We start from the raw sequence: 17,606 nt of genomic DNA, 5'->3' as shown, positions 1-17,606 counted from the left end.
TTGCGGAGTATAAATGTAGATGTAGAACCATGTGGATTCACCACTTCCAACTAAGGCAAAGACCCAGTCACCACTGGGCAAGATGATGCGAGAGCATATTGAGAATGACATAGTGTGGCGGTAAAAGATTACGCTCATAAGGGGCAAACCGTCACAGGAGAATACTATCGAAATTTTCTGACGAGATTACAGGATGCTGTCAAAATTGTCATTGGAATCTGTCCAAGGAGGTGTTTTTGCTCCACAACTGCGCCTCATCTCATTCTGCACAGTATACAGCAACACATACTTCTTTTTTGGGAACCAAATTTTGTCTCAACCACTCCCCCCCCCCTCCCCCCCTCTTCTCCACCCGCCTCGATCCTCACATGATACACAGCGACTTCTTTCTCTTTCCGAAATGAAATTTTCACTCTGCAGCAGAGTGTGCGTTGATATGAAACTTCCTCGAAGATTAAAACTGTGTGTCGGACTGACACTCGAACTCGGACTTTTGCCTTTCGCGGGCAAGTGCTCTACCAACTGAGCTACCCAAGAACGACTCACTACCCATCCTCACAGCTTTACGTCCGCTAGTACCTCGTCCCCTACGCTCCTGACTTCACAGGTCTCCTGCGAATTTGCAGAACTAGCACTCCTGGAAGAAAGGATATGGAGGGACATCGCTGGCAGAAGTAAAGGTTTGAGGAGGGTCGTGAGTCGTACTTAGGTTGCTCAGTTGATAGAGTACCTGCCTGAGAAAGACAAAGGTCCCGAGTTCGAGTCTCGGTCCGGCACACAGTTTTAATCAGCCAGGAAGTTTCTTTCTCTTTCCATGGACGAGGAGAACATTGCACTGCAAGTGTTTTCTGAATGACAACGAGGCAATATGTGAGATGGAACGTTTCCTAAAATTATGTAATTAACTTCATTTTTTTCGACATGATGATTATCGCTGTATGACTATCGCTCAAAACAAAACAAACTCGCCTCCTCGCCCGCCGCTCAGGCAGACTTATCAGTCTGAAGAAAGCCAGAACATGTAATGGACATTAATCAGTAGTAAGTCTATCAAGAGTCGTGAAATCTCAAAACTATTTGGCCATTCACTGCTAATCTCCTTGCAAAGAAAATATCAGACACCTCTGGGTTCTAAGAATTTCCAGTAGCGTTGCACCTTTATTTGCAATATGTTTTGTTGTGCCATCAGCCAGTGCCAAAAACTTCTAAAATGTGGGCGAAGAAAGTATACTCACGTAAATGAACGTAATGTAGCTGGCAGAAAATAATGTATACATACAGGGTACTCCAGAAAAAACCTGACGGTTTTGAAAATTAAAAATTTCAGGGGAAGTGCAATTTTTTAATGAAGATGCATTCTCCTTTTTTTAATGAATAATTAGTGTGTATCGCTGTTTCCTGAAAATAACATTTGCTAAATGTCCACCATGCTAAAAAAAACACATTTATAAAGTCTCTCTGGAAGAGATAACGCAACTTGCAGCAACATACCGTTTGAAATCTCCCGAATGCACTTACAAATTCGATCTTTTATTTCGTCGATACTGGGTGGGTGTTTTTCATGAAATTGCTGTTTGAGATAGTCCAACAAAAATCAGTCAAATGCTGTCAGGTCGGGCGAACGAACAGGCCAGTTAACGTCCCAAAACTGGCAAATGGATCTGGTTCAGAACTTTTCATTCAGTACTCCTATGAAAAGACGTGCAGTATGGGCTATTGCTCCATCTTGCTGGTGCTATGGAGGACATTGGGGATTGATTTCATGACGCAGAAATGTTTGCAACATGGGTGAGTAGCGCTAAGAATTTACCGTCTCAGTGCGACCCTCATTTGCAAAGGAATTCAGTGCAATAACGCGCTCGGAGGAAATGGCGAACCATACTGTCACTTTTCCACTGTGCAAGGGATGCTCGAGCTATTCAAACAGGGTGTGCGCAGCCCAAAATAGACAGTTATGTTTCTTTACACGCCCAGACAAGTGGAAATGGGTCAAGTGGAAATGGGTCTCAGTAACCTGTTCACAACGTTCTCTTCAACTTGCAGAAGCTCCAAGAACTCTCTGCAAAATTGAAGTCTCGTTGTGTCAGCCCTTTAAGTAAGCTGGTGGACAACTTTTTGGTTCTTGTACGCACGCTAGTGAAGATCTTTGTGCAGGATACGGTGAACGCTGCTATCCGCCAACCCAAGTACGATAGCTTGCCGCCGAGCTGACCACTGATGACTATTCAAGATCACGTCCCACGCACGATTTGCGTTTGCTGTGTGCGTACCGAAAGAGAACGTCCTGCAGGTCTACTGTCCTTCACAGTTCCATCTTGACGCCATTTCGATATCCATAGCAGCAATTTCGAACTCTGAATTGAGAAGGTTTTATGCCATGTATCATTGCTGCACTATTTTAACCTAGTTTAACTTCTGCTATTCGACATTTATGGACTCATATTTTATATGAACCTGAGGATGAGACATAGGTCCCGAAACCGGGTGGTGCTTTCCTTTAGGAAATAAAAAAATTGCAACTGCAGTGGATCTTGTCATTGACGATACGAGTTATATAAATGTACAAAGTCCAGTTATATGAGAGCTAAGCCTATGGAATACTATCGTTGAAATGTATTATTTTCCAGTACAATCGCTAATAGAGAAGTAATGATTCGCCAGTGTCATTAAGTGTTAGTTTAAACAGCATTGCTGGTTGTATGGGCAACAAACAGAGTTAGTAATTGAATTTTAGGACGATTTCTGAAAGTGATCGTTGGAAAAAAGAAGAATCTTTCTTTACCTTACTTATTGCTAAAATGAGACGAAACTGCAGTTATACAAGAAATTAAGACTATACAGTCAATTATTTATTGAGAACAGATGTCTGCTGTATTTATGATTATGGTGTAGGTTATATCGTGGAAGTTCAGTCGACGACAAAGTTAAAACTTACTAACCTCAAAGGGACAGTGAATCAAAACAAAAATATAGAATCAAGTATCAGATACAGACGCTGTTGTGGTGGTTGCGGGACAGCACAAGTTCGGGACAGCATAAAATACGAAGATCGTTCAATAAATGAAGTTCCAATGTTTTTGTTTTTTTTTACAGCCGTTAATTAATCCAAGATAAAGCCCTTTTCGGTGCTTCAAATTTGATGTTTCTTCTGCACGTATGCGGACAATTCCGACGGATGGCAGAGCCGCAATGAACCATCAAAATGGTGTCTACTCAAGACACTCATTACAAGCAACGAGCTGTAATTGAATTATCGGTTGAGGGAAAGAAACCGTGGTAAACGATCACATATGTTTGTGTGAAGTGTATGGTAATGACTCACTTGATATAGTACTGTTAGGCGATGGATAAGCAAATGGTAAGATATTTCTGTTACATATTATTATAGTGACGGAATCTGGATGCATGACTGAGCCGAAATCAAAAACTCAGTCACTGGTATGGCTCCACTCGCAATCACCAAAAAAGGAAAATTTCAAGGCAGCTCATGATGACAGCCTTTTGGAGTAGTGAAGCCGCCATTCTTGTGAACGTGTTGCCAAAAGGGTCAACCATTAATCCAGGGATAAAGGTGAAGGCTCTGAACAAACTCAAGAACCGATCGATTCCGATGTGTCCACTCTGACAAGAACCCAAAAAATTAATCTTTCTCCAAGAGGACAATGCACGCACGCACGCACGAAAGTCTCAGAATCCAGGAACATATCTCCAGTTTTGGTTCCACACCACTGAGTCATCCATCTTATAGTCCAGATATGTCGCTCTTTCACTTCCATCTGTTTGAGCCACTAAAGGACACTCTCAACGGAACACACTTTCGAATGTGATGAGAATGAAATTCATGCAGTGAAAACGTGGCTATGAGCACAAGTCTACAGCTTTTACCAACAAGGAATACATGCTCTTACACAAGGCTGGAGTAAGGTAAATGGAAATGAGCGTTTGGCGTCATTGGCCGGGAGGCCCCTTGCGGGGCAGGTCCGGCCGCCTTGGTGCAGGTCTACTACATTCGACGCCACATAAGGCAACCTGCGCGCCGGGTGAGGATGAAATGATGATGAAGACAGCACAACACTCAGTCCCTGAGCGGAGAAAATCCTCGACCTAGCCGGGAATCGAACCCGGGCCCGTAGGACGGCAATCCGTCACGCTGACTACTCAGCTATCGGGGCGGACGGACATAGAACGTAAAGGAGACCAGGTAAAAAAATAGTACATGTAAAAAAAAATGTTGACTGATATTGTCACCAAGCTCTAGCTCTTAAAAGTAAATACACTCCTGGAAATGGAAAAAAGAACACATTGACACCGGTGTGTCAGACCCACCATACTTGCTCCGGACACTGCGAGAGGGCTGTACAAGCAATGATCACACGCACGGCACAGCGCACACACCAGGAACCGCGGTGTTGGCCGTCGAATGGCGCTAGCTGCGCAGCATTTGTGCACCGCCGCCGTCAGTGTCAGCCAGTTTGCCGTGGCATACGGAGCTCCATCGCAGTCTTTAACACTGGTAGCATGCCGCGACAGCGTGGACGTGAACCGTATGTGCAGTTGACGGACTTTGAGCGAGGGCGTATAGTGGGCATGCGGGAGGCCGGGTGGACGTACCGCCGAATTGCTCAACACGTGGGGCGTGAGGTCTCCACAGTACATCGATGTTGTCGCCAGTGGTCGGCGGAAGGTGCACGTGCCCGTCGACCTGGGACCGGACCGCAGCGACGCACGGATGCACGCCAAGACCGTAGGATCCTACGCAGTGCCGTAGGGGACGGCACCGCCACTTCCCAGCAAATTAGGGACACTGTTGCTCCTGGGGTATCGGCGAGGACCATTCGCAACCGTCTCCATGAAGCTGGGCTACGGCCCCGCACACCGTTAGGCCGTCTTCCGCTCACGCCCCAACATCGTGCAGCCCGCCTCCAGCGGTGTCGCGACAGGCGTGAATGGAGGGACGAATGGAGACGTGTCGTCTTCAGCGATGAGAGTCGCTTCTGCCTTGGTGCCAATGATGGTCGCATGCGTGTTTGGTGCCGTGCAGGTGAGCGCCACAATCAGGACTGCATACGACCGAGGCACACAGGGCCAACACCCGGCATCATGGTGTGGGGAGCGATCTCCTACACTGGCCGTACACCACTGGTGATCGTCGAGGGGACACTGAATAGTGCACGGTACATCCAAACCGTCATCGAACCCATCGTTCTACCATTCCTAGACCGGCAAGGGAACTTGCTGTTCCAACAGGACAATGCACGTCCGCATGTATCCCGTGCCACCCAACGTGCTCTTGAAGGTGTAAGTCAACTACCCTGGCCAGCAAGATCTCCGGATCTGTCCCCCATTGAGCATGTTTGGGACTGGATGAAGCGTCGTCTCACGCGGTCTGCACGTCCAGCACGACCGCTGGTCCAACTGAGGCGCCAGGTGGAAATGGCATGGCAAGCCGTTCCACAGGACTACATCCAGCATCTCTACGATCGTCTCCATGGGAGAATAGCAGCCTGCATTGCTGCGAAAGGTGGATATACACTGTACTAGTGCCGACATTGTGCATGCTCTGTTGCCTGTGTCTATGTGCCTGTGGTTCTGTCAGTGTGATCATGTGATGTATCTGACCCCAGGAATGTGTCAATAAAGTTTCCCCTTCTTGGGACAATGAATTCACGGTGTTCTTATTTCAATTTCCAGGAGTGTATGTTCTGAGAAATAAAACGTGAGGCATTATTTATTGAACGAGTCTCGTATGTTCTTCATAAACTTTTCATATTTAATCGGGACTCGTTACAGTGCTCTTACCAGTGCCAATGTTTATAGTGGTTGTGTAGGGAATTCCCTTTGTTGCTGCCTGCCTCCACAGTGATGAGGAGTGGTGCAGTCAGAGACCCTCACCTGAGAATCCTGTTGCGGCCAGTCTCTGCGATGTACAGGTGGCTCTGGTCAGGTGTCAAGAGCAGGCCATTGGGGAAGCGTAGTTCGTCGGCCAAGACGGTGTTGGTGCCCGTCTCTGGGTCCAGTCGCAGCACCCTGCCACACAAAAACACGATCCAAATACCACACAGTTTGTGAAATCACACCAAGTACTCAAACACATCTTATGAACTGTGAAAAAGGGCTACAGATTATATAAGTTTCATGGACTTACTGTGAACAGGAGATCTGAATTACAGATTCCCTTAATATTCTTAATTCCAATATTTATCAATAACGTGCGTTGGATGATTAGCACTTAACTTTAGGCAAGAAAGAATAAAAATGTCACGAAAGAATAAAAATAACACGAAGCGGTATTTCACGCTTATGGGAATACACTTTCTAGTCACATTATGTGACCACATGTCAGAAGCCTGAGCAAATACCTTTTTGCAGTGCGAACCGCTGCGAGACGTGTAGGAAGTCAGTGAGGCTCTGGAAGGTGCCAACTCCACTGCTGTGTCCAGCTGCTATAGATTTCTCGGCTGAGGATCGATGACGCGAACAGTCCGATCGAGGTGGTCCCATAGATCCTCGATTGGCTTTAAATCCGGGGCGTTTGGTGGCCAGGGGAGTATGGTAGACGCATCCTGGTGTTCTTCGAACCACACACGTACACTGTGAATTTTGTGACACGTTGCATTATACTGCTGGGAGATGCCATCGTGCCAAGGAAAAACAAACTGCCGTTGGAGTGCATATGGTCCCCCGGTATAGAAGCATACTTGTGTTGATCCATTGTGTGTTGCAGAATGGCGAGATAATCCAGGGAATGGCACAAAACATCCCACTGACGCTCCCGTTTTCTGCCTGGACCCTACCGGAGATTGTTTTAAGATGTTTGCTTTCTGACGTTTCACTGCGTAGACGCTGACGGCCATCTGTCCGAGGGAACATAATCGTAATTCATCTGAAAAGGCCACCTATCGCCACTCAGTGAAAGTCCAGTCGCGGTATTGCATCTGAACAGCACTCAGCAAGAATGCATGAAACGGGCGCCTGCTGCGGAGGTCCATATGCAGCAATGTTCGCTGAATGGTCGTTGAGGAGACACTGTTGGTAGCCCCACGGTTCAGCAGGCCGGTCAGTTGCTCAGCAGGTGCACATCTATTCGCCTGTACACATCGCCGCAGCCGTCTTTCACTCCTGTCATCTATGGCGCGTCGTACACCAAAGCCGGCCGCTTTAGCCGAGCGGTTCTAGGCGCTTCAGTCCGGAAGCGCGCGGCTGCTACGGTCGCAGGTTCGAATCCTGCCTCGGGCATGGATGTGTGTGATGTCCTTAGGTTAGTTAGGTTTACGTAGTTCTAAGTCTAGGGGACTGATGATCTCAGATGTTAAGTCCCGTAGTGCTTAGAGTCATTTGAACCATTTGGTGCAACCGCGCATGCAGCTCGCATTTCAGTGTCACTGCTTGCTGATATTTTTGGTGATCGCATAATTTCACAGGGACTTTGGCCTCCACGATCGCCTGACCTAACAACACCTGACTTTTTCTTCTGGGGTGCAACGAAAGCAGCTATCTGTAAAAACCGTCCAAAATTCATCGATGAATTGAAAACTGCAATATTCACTTTCACTGCTTCTGTTACAGAAGAAATGTTACAGTTTGTGTTTGGAAACATGATTAGACGAATTGTATTGTGTATTCAACAACAGGGGGGACACATTCAACATTTAATGTGAAAATTTGTAAGTAAAAATGAATATTCAATAAATTAATAACTTGTATTTCACTGAGTTTCATTTCGGTATATTCACTGCGGCATACGGCACGCACGGCTCTGCGGACAGACTTTTTGAACACCCCGTACTAGTACAACAGCGCCACCAGCAGCCTTAGGTAGCGTCTGTTTTATGTTCAAGCGTGCATTTCTCGTGGCGTCTCTGTATTTTTGTCCAATCCATGTAGCAACGACAACACTCAAAACGTGCTGGTTGGTATGAGATACTCAGACGGCCCGGCCACGCAAGACGAAATCGCCCAGTGCTCGCGACGACGTTGCGCTTCTGCGACGGTGCCACGGTATTTTGCGTGAACCCTAGTGCGAAAATCACATGAGTTCGTTCATTACCGGTTTGATTTATTATGGATGAATGTTTGCGACCTACAATTCTGTCGAAAACATCATGGGATATCCTTCTGGTGTACTTGCTTGAACACGTATCTAGCGTCTCAAATGCAAAAGGATTATGAGATATTCTCATCATAGCAGATCGAGGACTCATTTCAATTCCGTGGTTGAACTTACCTGAAGGCCCAGCTGCAGTATGTAAGGGTTGGATGAGCAATATGAGGCATATGTTACACTGTTCGGTTTCGGGATCGTCTTGACTGATTACGTATGATTTTTTTCCTATGGGGCCTTTAAAATCTTACGTAAGCGTTGATTTTAAACACGTCGTTGTTGAGCTCCAGAGGAGCATTGTAGAAGCTGCGTTACACTGACGGAAAATGAATCGCAGCGCCATGAAGGAGTTTTGCGACAGAAATGAAAGTTGGTAAACGTATTTCTACAACTCACAGATGATGCCTCTTCAAATTTCGCTCCAGTCCCACAAGAGTGGCGCTAGTAGCGCCACTATGAGGATTGCTTTAAATACACGCTGTGACCGTTGTGAGCGTTACTTACCGTTGAGATGATGGTGATAATGATGTTTGGTTTGTGGGGGTCTCAACTACGCGGTTATCAGCGCCCGTACAAATTCCCAACCTTTGCTCAGTCCAGTTTCGCCACTTTCATGAATGATGATGAAATGATAAGGACAACACAAACACCCAGTCATCTCGAGGCAGGTGAAAATCCCTGACCCCACCGGGAATCGAACCCGGGGCCCCGTGCTCGGGAAGCGAGAACGCGACCACGAGCTGCGGACTACCGTTGAGACTGGACGTGGTGAGGTGATGTTAGTCAAGGATGCCTTTAAGGAGTCAAAGACGCCATTATCAATCCGTACTGAGTTTGAACGAGGTCGTGTAACAGGGCTACGAGAAGCTGGGTGCTTTTTTTCCGCGATGTTGCAGAAAGTCTTGGCAGGAATGTAGCCACGCTACGTGACTGCTGGCAGTGGGGCTCACGAAAATGTACGGTCTAAAGAGGACTGGTCTCCGGACGGCCACGTGGTACCATCGAGTTAAAAAAAAACCGTCGTGTTTGGCGTATGTCTCTGGCGCGTTGTACTGCATCTGCAGCAGCAATTTGAACACCAGTTGGCATCACAGTGACACAAAGAACTGTTACAAATCGGTTACTTCAAGGACAACTACGAGACAGGCGCACTGTAGCGGGCATTCCATTCAACACGCACCACTGTCATTTGCGACTTCAGTAGTGTCAAGCAAGAGCTCACTGGAGAGCAGGGTGGAGATCTGTTGTGTTTTCTGACGAAAGCTGGTTCTGCCTCGTTGCCAGTGATGGCCGTGTGTTGATTAGAAGGAGCCCAGTTGAATGCCTGAAACCAACCTATTTGCGCGCTAGACACACTGGATCTACTTCTGGAGTGACGGTCTGGGGTGCAAAAAATGGTTCAAAAGGCTCTAAGCACTATGGGACTTAACATCTGGGGTCATCAGTCCCATAGACTTAGAACTACTTACACCTAACTAACCTAAGGACACCACACACATCCATGCCCGAGGCAGGATTCGAACCTGCGACCGAAGCAGTAGCGCGGTTCCGGACTGAAGCGCCTAGAACCGCACGGTCACAACGGCCGGCCGGCTGGGGGTGCGATTTCGTATGACAGCACTCTCATGGTTAACCCACACACCATGACAAAAAATTTCTACGTCAATCTGGTGATTCGAGTCGTTGTGCTGCCGTTCAAGAACCGTGTTCCAGGCGTTGTTTTCCATTAGCATAACGCTAGCCCACATACCGCTGTTTTTGCACATGATGCTCTACAGAGTGTCGAAATGTTGTCTTAGATTGCTCTATCATCCGATCTGTCTCCAGTCGAGCACATATGGAACATCATCGGACTACGATTGCAGCAAACAGCCTTAACCATCCCTGTATTGGCAGACCAAGTGCAACAGGCATGAAACTGACGTCCGGCACCTGTACAAGAAAGACAATGCATGCACGTTTACACCGATTATTATGTACCAGAATTTCACATTTGCAATGACTTAACTCGCGCTTGCATTAACGTGTGATCTTGCAATGTTAAGCACTTGAATATGCTATCTAGACCAAAGTAATCTCGAAGTTTCATTAGTGTACATTAATTATTTTTTGGTGTTGGGACTTTTTTCTTAGTCTATATTACTAAGCGACTATCCTGGAACCCAGTATCAGTTGCAGGTTACCTATCTAACGCCGGCCGAAGTGGCCGTGCGGTTAAAGGCGCTGCAGTCTGGAACCGCAAGACCGCTACGGTCGCAGGTTCGAATCCTGCCTCGGGCATGGATGTTTGTGATGTCCTTAGGTTAGTTAGGTTTAACTAGTTCTAAGTTCTAGGGGACTAATGACCTCAGCAGTTGAGTCCCATAGTGCTCAGAGCCATTTGAACCATTTTTGAACCTATCTAACGCTATCCAGGGACAAGAAAAATTTGATTTTTAATATATCGTGTAATTACTGATCAAATTAAAAATGCTATCATAATCTATTCATAAAGAGGTACAATCTTATGTTAAAAGCTTTACTGAATAAGACAACTATTACTGTTAAGAAGCTGTGCGGGTCTCTTGACGCAGCGTAACTGATGGCGCGCAAATATACGGATATTATAAATCCATTATTTGAGAATAAGAGCGCTTAGTGACTTGCCACAGACTTTACACATAATTTCAAATCCTTACAAAACTTATGTCTCTGACAGCCCCCGCAAAATGATGAATGATTAAAGTTTACCGTCTACTACATTTTCACTGTTCATGGAGTAAAACTTTAGCATCAGACATGATGCTTTAATTTAGTACTTCTTTACTACTAACTCTATTCGCAGTGCATTTAGCAGACAGTATCCACATATACCACTGGATGTAACTGCAAAATTATATCGTTGTATGACACGTAGTTCGGTAAATATGACGTCATAAACATTGTGGTGCGCGAAAAACTTGCTTTTGCTTAAAAGTGCACCATAATGAGAGCACTTGGCGATTTACAGCAAACTTTAGACATAACTTCAAACCTTTTACAAACTTTTTCTCGCTTGTATGCTTAAAGTCAAATATTTAGCATCTTAACTGAACTGCAATCATACGGCTAAAGCTGTTCAATTATTTAAAGAATCAGGTGTTTACTTGTGCTACACTGATCGATATAGGGAGGATCAGAACTGATTGCGTATGGTTTTTTCTTCTATGAGGCCTTATAAAAACTTGCTAAGTGCTGATTTTAAATATGGCGCTGTTGAGTTCTAGAGGTACCTTCTAGAAAACTGTATTTGTAGGTGGCGAAACATACAAGGGTAAGCATAGAGTTTTAATTATCATCTCGAAAAAATAAAGTTACGCAATTATTTTTCTGTTTGTGTGCAGGCACATGTCTGAAGACCAGATGAAAATTGAAATCCCAGCTCCACAGTACCGTAGCACGGCGCTGGAGTAGCCAAAATAAAATGGCGCAACCCGTTGATAGCGGGCTCGGTAAATCAGACGGTTGAACATGAAATCTGGATAGGACTGACACAGTTATAGCATATCCGTTGCTACCATAGGCGAATTACCTCATGATGCTTCATTTTAAAGAATGGCTGCGTCTTTTATTTTTGCTCCTCTAGCGTGCTGAGGTACAGGGGGCACGATGTTTCAATGTGCAGCATTACTGCAGGCCTGTACTTGCAAACAAGACAAAGATTAAATGCGTAACTTCATTTTTTCGAGGTGATAATTAAAACTTTATGACCGTGCATCGTATGAATGCGTCAGAAAGTGTACAACGCCTGCGCAATCATACAAGACCCTTATAAATGATTTTTTTATGATATGAAAAACTATCAGAGTTTCTCTTTACAGTGGCATTTACACGAACTCTGTAATTCGATCTCAGTACGTCTGCCAGTGTTCCTGGATCATTTGTAAACTTTGTTAAATGAAATACACGACCGCCCGTGATGGCTTAGCTGCTTCTGGCATTTTGTACTTTCAAAACGTGACGGGAAAGACATCGAATCTGGTCATCAATCTCAAAGTTGGTGTGAACATTACAGGGCGTTACAACTCGTGGAATCTATACAGGGCGGCTCAGGACGAACGGTCAATATTTAGGGTTATGACAAAAACGATCATTCGAAGCAAAAATTTCTAGTAAACATGGGCACTAAAATTCATGCCTTGAGAGTTATGAGCGCTCCTTCGTCTTCGATACTGTGCAACAAATCTCTTATACTGCAAGCTTCTTGCTTTATATATTTTGGGAGGAGGTAGTAGGGGCCAAAACAAGAAAAAATTGTCTAGTAAACATGGACTCTAAAATACATATCTTAACAGCTACGAGCACTTGTTCAGTACTGTGTTTTACAGTAGCGAAGATGAACAAGTGTTCATAGCTGTTAAGGTAGGCACTTTAAAGCCCATGTTTATTGGAAAAATATTTTCTTATTTTGATCCATACTACCACCTCTCAATATTTGGAAAGCAAAGTGTTGTGACCAGGCGAAGCTACAATCATCCAGCCACAACTGCGAGTTCTTTGGCCACTCTGGAAACACATGGAATATTAGTTAATCTTATTACATAAATGAATAAAAGGTTTACTGAACTTTGACACTCTTCTTGACCACAGGAGCTCTGAATAATTCACAACTGTTATGGACTAGCCATGCATTGGTCCAGTACTATGATGGTGACTACTGTAGCTGAGGTCTCGAACTGGGCGAGGTCTGGCTAGCTCGACACATACATTGACCTCAGCGTGAGGGTGCAGCTGTGCTGAGGGGAGACGTGGTCTACACGAATAGCGAGCCCTCACTAATGTCTGTGATATCGATTCGCGTTGCCAACTTTGGTGTGGCAATGAGATCTCTGTACAATACCACAAAAAGAGCTTTGCAGGAGAAAAGATCGAAGATGAAGAAGTGCTCATAGCTTTTGACGTACGCATTTTAGAGCCCACATTTACTAGACATTTTTGCCTCAAGTGATCGTTCCTATCACACGGCTGTACATTGATCATTTCTCCTCAGACACCCGTGTACATCAGCTTTCTCCAGTTCGGAATTCAGACCTCCCTACCAATTACAGGCCTTGAAAAAAATATTATGCTGTGTATGACAGACCTCCCTACCAATTACAGGCCTTGAAAAAAAATGTTATGTTGTGTATGAAGTTCCTGAAAAATACTCTAAACCAGTGGTTCCCAACAGGTGGTCCGCGGACCCCCAAGGGTATATATTTCGTATGATGACAGATTTTTTTGTTTTGGCCGCTTCCTGCATGAGCAGGGCTTTAACGAACGCTAACTTTCTGTGTCTAGCGTCTTCCTAGAGCCAACTGACACTAGCACACTCTAGCGCAAAACTAGAATTAGGTAGAGGCAAATAGTTCTGCTGTAAGCCGTTAGACTGCGCGCGCTGCCTCTTTGTAGGTGACAACTGACAGTTACTTTACACAGAAACTCGCATTTCAGACGACAATCGGCCATTGTTAATTTATTGCCAGAGCTTTCACAGACCGTGTTGTTTACATATTCAATATTCTGTATTAAAACAGTAGTGTTTATAAAGCGTTGTTTTCGCGGAAGCTACAGTTCGCATAGTTAAAAATTGACCAATACACTCAGTTTTAATTTTGTCCTGTCATTTTCAGTTCATGCTCAATATGTAGTTTTTTAAGGAGTTTGTTATACTAAACATCCAGATTTGAAGACAAGGATTTTGAGCAATAATCAAAAATTTAACAATAACAATGATGGCTAAATTTATAAAGTTTTAAGCTCAATTTTTTTCATTAATGAGTATGTCAACGTTTTTTCTAAGTACCAAAAATAGAAAACGTATAAAAAGACTCTTAATTCGGCTTTTTTAAGTACTTGATACTGTGATATGACAAGGTACTAATCATGGTCTATGAGGGGGTCCTCGAGAAAATTTTGTTGGGAACCCCTGCTCTAAACTATTAGGGAGCGAAATCCGAACGTTAGACTCCTAATACGAACGAAGTAAACTACACAGCCATTAATCATAAATTAAATTATTTTTATTTGGTTAGGCGAGTAGTTAAAATAGGTCTTGGATTGCTTCGTTTGTTGCCAATCGCGCTGAGTAACACATCGTACAGTCTGATCATGAGAAAGTGTCTTGAAGGACACCCACAGTAGCGAGCGAGGGTGGGACAAACGACGCAAGCCATTTGGTATGCACATACTGCTTGCATGCGAGCGAAAGTGAGACAAGCCGCCCCTAACGGAGACTAGCAACGGATACTGCATTCCCCAAGTGATAGCAGCTCTAGCCGCTTGATTCTGTTGGTGACAGAAGACTATCGAATCATACACTGAGACATGCGCACCGTAACATGCAAGGGGACGTTCTAAATACGGAAAAGATAAATAAGTACTCGTTTATACAAGGTGGGTAAGAAAAACGCCGATGACATTTGTACGATTTCCGAGACGGAAAACGTATCTTTCTAATAGGGCTCCCTGTCGGGCTATGCAAGATTCGGCGCTATGGTGTCGAAGTTTGAGAACGGTTGTGTCAAAGCTTTTTCGTGTTGTGCTAGATATTATAATATGTTATGTAACCTATTAACCATCAGTCACTATGTTTCCATCGATATAGCTTCCGAAAGACGAAACTCAAAATTCAGAAACTGTTTTTGGGTGTATTGGTTTCATGTTTACGCCTGAGGCAGTTACGTTAGACCCGTCGAACATAAGTTTTCCGATCGTCAACTGCTTTATAGAAATAGCGTCTGGAAATCAGCTGTTCCGATTTTGTGATTCAGTCGGCTCAGTGGTTGTTTCTGTTCAATTAAATATTAGACGTAGGCAGCTTCATCCTCAGTCAAGTCTTTCTACTTCTCCTTCACTGCACAAAAAGTCACTCCGTCCAGATTAGTCGAAAATTTTTAAAACGAGACATAACCTCATTACCCAAACACGTTCCAAAGACGATTGCGCGTTTACATGGGAGCGAAAATCAATTGTGGAAGCGGAAATCGGGCAGCTAGTACTGCATTTCTATAATCAATAGAAGAGCGTTTGTATGACCAACCAGAAGCGGTATTGAGAAATTGGTTTACGAAATCTGGGTTTGGATACTCCATGTAAGCATAGTGAATATAAAGTGGACCCATGGACTGCGGCTGTGGAACGCCTACAAAGGAGGTACCCCAGCTTCAATTGCTAATATCGAACAAAATGATTTTAAAATACGGAGATGTTTGTTCTACCGCCCGTCATGGTCGTTTATCTGTAAAACGCTGCATTTGTGTACGATCGATATATGAAGGTCAAGCAGTCTAAAGACTCTAGAAGCACGAGTCACTGAAGATACAATGTTGTCTAACCGACAACAATGACCAGGAGATTCACAAAGTCACAAATGAGACATTATTCTGGAAAAGACTAAACACGTGCTTGAAACATTATGTACACCGGTGTGCAAAACGTTAAGGACGAAAGAAACTTTGGCATGATGTGTCACTGCCAAGAAACATACTTATAGCTCGATGAAACCACACATAGAAAGAAAAACTACTGTATGGTACAGAGGGTAACTAAAAGAAATACGCAGTGAGACGAATAGAAAGGACGCTTTCAAAGCGAAGCATTTTCCTGGTCAACTTAGTGCATGCGCATGAATTTCCAATAGGCCAACTACGCATGTCCATTTGTGCATGCGTAATTTCCTGGAAATGGAGGCCGTGCTTTAAGCGCATTGCTTCCCGTCTTCTGTGGGAATCTTCGCTCTTTTTAGCAGGCGACAGGCAGCTGGGGCCCATGTGTATTTCGTTTTGTAGTGTGCTGTGAAGGGATTTATGTGCGATAATGTCTACTGATTCAGAGAAGACACGCTTAAATTTGTAGATCATTACAGACAACGAAAAGTAGTGTGGAATGAAGCTTCTAAAGATTGTGGGGATAAAAATTTGAGATTTGGTACCCTGAGCGTCAAGTATTAAATAAAAAGTCTTCGATCATATTAATGTAAAGAATAAGATACCATAAGTTTGTAAATGTGAAAAACACACACGAATAAGCCAGAAATTTATGAAAAATGCATATGAAAATTGTGTGACAAGGAGCCTGACATCTGAACAAAAGAAATGATGGAGTATCCGTAGCTCGTCAACAAATTATTAGAAATGGAAATGAAAGAAATTGATGATGCAAAAAACCACAAAATTGGAAAACACAACCTCCGTTCAAGTGAATTGTAGCGTCTACGAAATTTTTAGATTTGTTGCGCCCGAGGATGTTAACCTACAGGTATAATCTTCCATGGTTAAAATTGTGTAAACAACTTTATTTATAAAATAAAATACAAATGACCCTTTGAAAGTTAATTAACCTATTCGTAATGACTAGAAACCTCCTTTAAATATTTCTCATTGTCAATAATAATCACTGAAAAGCTTTGATCTGAAATGCGAAATACGTAGTTCAAACTGGTATATAGGTCACCCGTTACTAGCTAACGAAATGTTATTGCCAGCCTTGTCGCTGCTGTTTCCCAAGCAGGAAATCTGTAATCTTGTTGTGACCTCCTAAAAACTGGAAACAAAACGTTGTCGTTTTGTCGTTACTGTATATTAGAAACCTCTGTTATTTACACAGTTCTTTACTACAGCCTATTTCGCATTTTCTTTTTCTGTCACCGTCTTTTTGTTTACTAAGAACCATGTCCCGCCTTTAGTAACGTCCAGGGGACATACGAAATCGCTATAACTTTAGTACAATTATTGTATTTGAATAAAAGTGTCTTTTCTCTTCGTCACTTTACGTATTTCTTTCTGTTACTTTTGTACTATATTGTAGCAGTTTCAATGAACTATGTTACTTGGCAGTGCCGAATCATGTGAAATTTACTTTCGTCCTTATGCTTTGTACACCAGTGTATTAAAACTGAGTACCAACCCGGGAGGAAGGCTTTGTAATCTCAGTCATGCAAGAATGCCTCATGCTCGAATTTTCAATCTGCTTCTTCCTCCCTTTCACCCTGCCACAGTATTTATGCTATACTGAAAACAACAGAAAAAAACTGTCCGGGCTAGGATGGCTCAGTTGTTACCAGTGTCAATGCTACAGACTGAGTGTTGGAATTACAAGTGTGGCAGAAAGTAATGGAGGACAGAACTATAAATCTGCTTGGACTGACTATTTCACACAGTAAGATATTGATTAGCAGTAGAAGTAAGAATAATGAAACGTTATACATCAAAATGGGTAAGATTAGATGAAAGAAGTGAAGAAAATGTGACGTTTGTAGGAGGAAAAGTCACAGAGAGTGGCTGAAGCATCGTTGGAAGAAATAATTATGTAAAACCAGACCATCACGAATAAACAACACCCGCAATGTTAGGAGAAATTAACTAGTGCCAAACATTGATCTAAGACTGAGGTAAACTTTAACAATACTATTGGTTCGGCGAACAAAACTCCGTCTTACATGTTGTGTCTTCAGTCAAAAGACTGGTTCGATGCAGTTCTCCATGCTACTCTATCCTGTGCAAGTCTC

At 43.8% G+C, this 17,606-nt stretch overlaps 1 protein-coding gene across 1 annotated transcript in view; it reads right to left on the bottom strand.

Moving 5' to 3' along the window:
- LOC124796168 (adipocyte plasma membrane-associated protein-like) overlaps positions 1-17,606 on the bottom strand; it is a 121,865-nt gene that overhangs the window by 52,454 nt on the left and 51,805 nt on the right. Inside the window, exon 5 of the mRNA XM_047260259.1 lies at positions 5,893-6,027. Coding sequence (XP_047116215.1) covers positions 5,893-6,027 — 135 coding nt within the window. The remainder of the gene's footprint in view (positions 1-5,892; positions 6,028-17,606) is intronic.

The sequence above is a fragment of the Schistocerca piceifrons genome, chromosome 4, assembly GCF_021461385.2.
Source record: "Schistocerca piceifrons isolate TAMUIC-IGC-003096 chromosome 4, iqSchPice1.1, whole genome shotgun sequence".
Lineage (NCBI taxonomy): Eukaryota > Metazoa > Arthropoda > Insecta > Orthoptera > Acrididae > Schistocerca > Schistocerca piceifrons.
The sequence above is the reverse complement of the archived record's forward strand: the minus strand, read 5'-3'. Positions and strand labels throughout refer to the sequence as shown.